Below are 7,512 nucleotides of genomic sequence, written 5' to 3' on the forward strand. Positions count from 1 at the left end.
CCTCTTTTAGAGGACACAATGAATTCTACACCAAAGAGGGTCAGATTCTATCCTTAGATGGTAAAGGGTATACAATTATCTAGGTATGCTGTAGGCATCTTGTTTCAGTCCCACTGGTAGAGTGGGTTTGATGTGGCATCTTCTGTACTGATTCAGGTTAGTTGTTGTGAAGTCACTGAACTGTTTTTCTTCTTTCGTTTTAAGTTTACAGCTGGATTGTTCTGATATAGATGGTTTGTAGGCCAACATGAAGCTGAGATTTGGAGTGGAGGTTGTTGCTTCTCTTTGTAGAGGGAGAACAGTTTTGGGTGGAACAAACTAACCTGTTCCTTTTGAGCACCTCAGATTTTAAAAATACATCATGATGATAAAGGATGAAGCAGTGCATGTTGTTAGCTGTGGAAGTCACACTTTCTGTGAGCTCCAGGAACATAAAGATTTTTGTCAAATTTGTATTTCTTCTTTCATTGTCTAGCAAAATGAAAGTCAACACTATAGGAAGTGTGCTATGCTTTCCAGGAGAATAAAAACTTTAAAATGTGAAATAGTGTCGCTTTGAAAGAAGTAATGTTATAAAGAGTATGATAATACTGTGATTTATTATGTTTGAGATCTAAAGTTGAAGCTTAACAGAGTCCAGCCTTAAGATAGAATATGATGATAGGCAGTCACATAATGAGCATGACATGTAGTGCAAAAACATTTTTCTGCTTCTGAAAGCTGCTATAAATCATGTATACTTTGGAAGACTCTTTTATGTTAATTAAGGAAGATGCAGCAAGTTGCAATATTTTATGGGAAGAGAGGCAAGCGCAAGTGCATATTGTTGTGCTTTTTGCCTTATTGCAAAGGGGAAGGAAGAAAAGTTTCATCCAATTCTGAAAGATTTTGTAGCTCCATATTGTAATGCATGCCAGGAGGTTGGGAGGTAGAGGTAGCAATTTTCATTGACTTCCACCATACTGTGTTTGCTTCATTAAAAAATTACAAATTTGTTGGCAAAAAGCAGTAACATATTGCTAGAAAACATCAAAATTCACAGTGTAAATTCATAACCTAAATTTGTGTTCAAAACTGTGGTTTATGGATTCTGTCTTGTCTTTTAAAAAAGAAGGAATAGCATAATAAAAGGATATAAAGCACCTATTTTTAGGTCTTTAAGCCATCCATTCTATTTTTGGCAGTATATCAGACTCACCAAAATCTTTATTAAGTGAATGGATTTTATAACATTCTGAAATGGTAATCACAAAGACGAAATCATTAAAGTATCAATGCCTTGTGCAATTATATATGTCTTTATTTTCATATGCGTTATAGAAGGGAAATAATATTCCTGATTTATCTGAAAATATGGTACTATTTCTAACACGTTTTGTTTTGCTTTTTTCTCTTATTCCTACAGGAAGTTGCACTTGTCCTTGCAGCTATACTGATATTTTTGTTGGCTTTCTATGCTTTCTTTTATCTTAACATTTCCAATGAAGTTGACCTTGATCTGGATCCAGATGAAAACTAGCAGATGCGATGAATCTATCATCAAGATTTCTTCAGCTTCAACAAGACTACGTAGGAACACACAGTCTCTTCACTGTGAGACAGTAAATGATGCCATTTCTTGCAGTCCAAATTCATAAGAAAGTTTTGCAATACATCAGTCACTTTTACATTCCAGATCTCCAAAATAAGAGAAGAACACTTATGCCCGGCAAGTGTATTCAGTTAACAGGAAAGCTAGGAGCATCCATACAATACATGAAGTTTGTTGTTTACATTATTTGTTTTCTCAGGCAGAGAACTTTGATGTCAAAAGACAGGTGCTATTATTATCCTGGATATTGATGCTGACTTCACAGGAGAGTCTGCCTTGACTAAATTTAGTAATCAAAGCTTCCTAATAGCCAAATTAGTTTCCTTTTCCTTTCCCAAAAGAAAGCAGAAATGCCAAATAAAAAGTCTTTTCTTGATTTGTATTTAAAAATATATCAAAAATCCCCCTCATACTTTTTCTCCCTTTTAATCTTTTTTCGTGCATGTGTGCACACACGCGCGTATGAGATGGAAGAAATTGTAGGGAAAAATATCTTTTTAGAAGCAGTCTGTCACCTCCTATATGGACTTAATTTTATGTCATCCCAGATTCTGTGTGCCCATATATCTGCAGTAATCTTTTTCATTCTTTTGCCAACTGTTCAGCACACATGTGTTCTGTCAGAAATGGCACCTGGATGACAGAAGCTCTAACATTCGCATATGCCTCTGAAACACAGTTCTTTGCCTCCTGTGCTGTCTGAACTAGTGTAAATAGAAAGTTCAGTCGATGTTGGTTTTAATTAGTGTATTGCTCTACTATTAAGTCAAAATCATATTTTAATTATACTCTTCCTGCTGGTTGTGGTATAAGCTTGCTCTACCTGTTAGGGGGATTTTGTAAAAAAGATTGCTTTTCAGTTATACAATCATTTTAATCATCAAACTAATGTGAGAAGTTGTAAGTATTAAGAAACCTTTTTTGGTTTTGTTTTTGGTTTTTTTTTTTCCATGCGTGCTAATAATTGGGAAAGTCTTGGCTACATGACATCCTTCAGTTCTTGCGAAGTACCTTGCAGAATATGCACATTTCTGATCCCTTTGATAACCACAAGCCACTTGAAGAAGTTGGTATGTCAAAGCTGCTGCAGGGAGATGTAAAATTCTGTCTATATCCTGTTCTGCTTTGAGTTTGCCATATAACTGAGCTTGTTGTTGTAAAGGTTCAGTTTTAAAAAGGTGGTCAGTCCTTCTCTAGTTCACATTCACTTTGATACCAAGAAAAGCATCGCACCATTTTCACTGAATATGGCAATGAAGTTAGGTAGATTGACTTCCAGAAAAGTAATTATAATTGTGAAATTCTGTTAGCAAACTAGGTTGGCGTCATCTTTGACACCAATTTCAGGGCTGAATGTTAGGTGTAGTTGCAACTGAGATGTTTACTGACTTGTTCTAGAAATGCCTGACTAAGATTTCTTATAGTGATTTTGAAGACAAAGGGATACAAATCATAGCAGATATTATAATGGAAAATATATTTATTTTAAATTGACACAGCTCCATTATCACCACTTAAGGAACTTAGATCAATACAGTTAATTTTTAAACCATACGGTAACTATGACCATATACATGATGAGTCTCTAAGGATCCACTTCTTATCTGTCATTCTCCTCATTCACTTTATGCAATGCAAAACAACTCCTCTAGAAATTCAGAGTACATCAGTCTTCCAAGAAGAATATGAAAGACAAACGTAAACGTATATGTGCAAATATTCATCATTTTCTAATTATGACTGTTACAGACGCGAAATCCTAACATTTATGCATGCATATGACTTACTGTCCACTAATACATGCACACATGACCAAATGCTTAGTAACATGTTGCATTCATGGTGAAGCATTATCTGACACATGGCCTGGCTTTCAGTGGAGGGAAAAGCATATCTCAAACTGTCTCCTTGAATGTGACATGCTTCTCACTTCACCAGTGCCACAGCACATGTCACAGAAGCTGCAGACCTCTCCTGTTACATTGCTTGAGCAATTATGTTGTTCCACAAAATGCTGGAAAGATTGCTTTCTTAATGTCTGCGTGTAGCTCTCTGGGTGATGTGTGGCCTGAGAAAGATGTGTAGTTACCCCTTCATGCAGGTTGTCTCATAACCTGCTTTCTGAATCAATTAGATTAAAAAGCAAGCTATTCTTACAGTCAAATTTATGAACATGAAGTTACTAGAACAGGAAGATTGCATTTCCCATAATTATGACTCATAGACAAAATCTGAAGCGTGTGTATGTGTGATTGAAGCAGCTTCCCTGGTCTGTGGCTTACGAGTCCGTATTGCCCACAAGTGCCATAGTTTACAGTTTGGTGGCTTCATTTAGGTCAGGCCTTTTCATCTACATGAAAGATATTCTCATGTAACAAGAAAGTTTCCTTTTGCTTTGATAAACTGGATAGGCTTCTGTTCCGTGTACATAGAAATGCATGGTTAATATTGCAGCAAATATATCTTTTGTCGTATTAGTAAAATAATTTCTAATGGGTCTATGTCAATAGTCTTTTCAAGCTAAAAGCCACCACTTTACATGAAATGAAATGAACCACCCTTGGTTTTTTAAAAGGCACAAGCACAACAATGTTAGCAATGAGGTCTGATTCTCGTGAGACTCCACCTGGAGTACTCTGTACAGCTCTGGTGTCCTCAACATAAGAAGGACATGGAGCTGTTGGAGCAAGTCCAGGGGAGAGCCACGAGGATGATAAGGGGGCTGGAGCACCTCCCGTATGAAGACAGGCTGAGAGAGTTGGGGCTGTTCAGCCTGGAGAATAGAAGGCTGCGTGGAGACCTCATAGCAGCCTTCCAGTATCTGAAGGGGGCCTACAAGGATGACAAGAGGGACTCTTCATCAGGGACTATAGTGATAGGACAAGGGGTAATGGGTTCGAACTTAAACAGGGGAAGTTCATGTTAGGTATAGGGAAGAAATTTTTACTGTGAGAGTGGTGAAAAACTGGAACGGGTTGCCCAAGGAATCTGTGGATGCCCCATCTCTGGCAGTGTTCAAGGACAGGCTGGATGGGGCGTTGAGCAACTTGGTCTAGTGGAAGGTATCCCTGCCCATGGCAGGGGGGTTGGAACTAGATGATCTTAAGGCCCTTTCCAACCCAAATCATTCTGTGATTCTATGATTCTATGATTCTGAGTTTACTGATGCATGATTCCCCTGAGTTCACTGAAATCGCAACTGATTTACTCCAAGGGGAAATCAGAATCTGACCTCAAGTTATTTCTGCTTTCTGGAGTGCTACATTGTCCATGCCTGATATTTTAGAGACTGATTTTAATCTTGCAAACATGTGGCTTATTTTGTCCTTAATTATATCTGAGATTGAAATATACCTCTTGGGTTTTGGACCACCTATCTTTGTATTAGTTGTTCAGTGTCTATTTTATTAATAAATGTATTTTTACTATTTTGGTGCTCTTACTAATGTTGGACACAATTATATATACATTTGAAAGAACTTTAAAGCAATATAAACAGCACAATGTTCAAATATGAGCAGTGATGCTCACTAGTTTTAGAATATCTGGATGATTCTAGGCAGTTCTAGCCCCTAAGCTCATATTAAAATAAAGTGTAGCCTATGAATACTTAAAAGACAATAAAGAGGACTTCCCTTGAAGTCCTTCCCTTGAATACCAGTAGACCAAATCTCTTTCTGCAGACAAGTTGTTCTGTGTAGCTCCATCAACTTCAGATATTGATTTTATTACAAAAATAATACTTTTATATGCTTGTTTCAAAGAAATATTGCTGAACAAACCATTTATACAGCAAACCTGGCTTAACAGGGCAAGTTTTTTCAAGGAGATTCACCTGTGGGGAAAGGGTAGATATTATTGTTGTTACCCTCTGCTTGTGGAGTAAACTGAATTTCTTTCCTGCAGAGGTTGTGGAGAAGATGTCTGTACTGGGTCCTCATGCTACGGGTCTGAGCACATGTCCCATCTGCAAGAGTCTCTGGCATGATAGTCTTCCAGCACTGATTTTGCTCAGTAGTTTTCCTTTTCTCTTTGATCCTACAACAGCTGAACCAGCATGTAGGCCATCTCAGGGCAGAAGCCTCAGTATAGTAGTACTTCTGATGAACATTGCCAAGGAAAGTCTTTAACTCTACTTCCTAGAGTCCATAAATATATTTCACTGGAAGCTTAGGAGGCATGTTAAGCATTTCCCTCATAGACCCTAGAGATATATTTAAACTTTTCTTGAAGAACGCTTTATTTAAAGTTCGCTGTTGCATATCATACAGACATCATGTGATTCAGGATCTGTCATGGCTCTTTACATGCGTCAGACCAGCTGTAGTGAGGACAACACGTAGACGGCGAGATTATGCTGCAACACATAATTGTGAACATCCGCAACTTGGGAAAACTCATCTGTTTGCTTAGGTGTCATCTTAGAGCAGTTGACCTAAAAGTTGTGTTTGGAAACAGTTTTTAAACAACTCTCCTAAATGAAGGCTCAGTGAAAGCACTACAAAACTCCTCATCCCATTTCCATGAAAATTACCACCATGGAAGAGGCATATCTGCTGACCTGGGGCCAAGTTTTGAATTTTGCCCATTCAGAGAGGAAAATGTTGCTAGCAGCTCCTGGTAGAATGATGATTCATTTTACTCTGAGATGGGATTGTGCCTATAAGGCACAACTGAGCCAACTGGTGAAGGTCAAATGCATTTAGGACAATTCTCGGTAAAGGACTGTACTTGAAATGCAGACTAGGTAAGTTAAGAATACAAGTGAATACAAGCAGAATACTACAGATCTTGATCGCATTTCAAGTTTTACTTACAGTAGCATAATAATTAGTGTTGCTTATGACTAAGAAAATAGCAATATGGCACATCAATAAGACAGCAGAAATGTGATGTTGGAACTGCTTCTTAAAAGATTTTGTAGGGGATTATGCCTGCACTTTGGGAAATGAAGCTATGAGATGAATAAACTGGCAAAGATTGTCTGTGATCTTATGCTTACAGTTTTTTTCCCTGAGAGAGCCGACGGAGATATTTTGCAACACTTTTCCCCATCATCCTCTTATTTTGCTATAATGCATTCTTTTGTAAATGTATTTCTACACTTTTCCAAAGTGGAATATTTTTTTTGTTGTTGTTGTTCATCAATGCATTCAGTTGACAAAATCCTCTACTCTTCCTTTTATTCCCCCTTAATCACAACCAAATTGGTGGGGAGACAGCCAAAATGTTAGGTACCAGTGTCTCTCAAGCAGATGTCACACCACTATTTCTTAGCTCGTTTAAATGAATAAACATGTTAAACTGTGAAGTATTACATTTTAGATTTTTTCATTACAAAAATGGGACAATCTGTTTACTGTCCTTAATTGAGACAACAATCCTGGTGGTTGCCAGTTTTGGCAGTTGTAATGATGAACTATAAATATTGGGACAAATCAACTAACTGGTGATTGTGGAGGATAGTTCAAGTAGAAGCCTCATTCTGCATCAATACTTTTCAGTGATCACACATCTAATATCCTGAAGCCGAACCTCAACTCTACTCTGTTGCTGCGAATTCCCATTGGCAAAACACTACAGAAAAGAGAGAAGCCAATGAGGAGTGTGCGGCAGGGCCTGCCTGTCAGAAAGCTGCAGCCAGCCCCACAGAGACTCACCAGGCAAAAGTGACGGGTGCAGATCCCTTTGTTCTTCAGCTTGGGTCCACAGATGTCTGGGTCTGCATATGCCCGGCGACACAGCACGCATGCTGGAGGGGAGAGAGCAAATGCCACTGGCAATGAGCACCTCTGCAGGGCCAGGGGCATGTCCAAGGGCTGCTCTGTCCATGCCTAGCTGGCTGCTGCACAGGACTGGAGGCCTTGGAGAGCAAGGGGCATTGCAGGCACGAGTGTCCCAGCGGGTGCCCGTTGCCCAGC

General features: G+C 38.7%; 1 protein-coding gene across 3 annotated transcripts in view; it reads left to right on the forward strand.

The window, feature by feature from the left end:
- TRIQK (triple QxxK/R motif containing) overlaps window positions 1–6,902 on the forward strand; it is a 61,600-nt gene extending 54,698 nt beyond the window's left edge. For all 3 annotated transcript variants that reach the window (XM_030499534.1, XM_030499542.1, XM_030499551.1), the window contains one exon: window positions 1,406–6,902. In XM_030499534.1, coding sequence (XP_030355394.1) covers window positions 1,406–1,519 — 114 coding nt within the window. In that variant the 3' untranslated portion in view covers window positions 1,520–6,902. The remainder of the gene's footprint in view (window positions 1–1,405) is intronic.
- The last annotated feature ends 610 nt before the right edge of the window (window positions 6,903–7,512 follow it).

The sequence above is a fragment of the Strigops habroptila genome, chromosome 1, assembly GCF_004027225.2.
Source record: "Strigops habroptila isolate Jane chromosome 1, bStrHab1.2.pri, whole genome shotgun sequence".
Lineage (NCBI taxonomy): Eukaryota > Metazoa > Chordata > Aves > Psittaciformes > Psittacidae > Strigops > Strigops habroptila.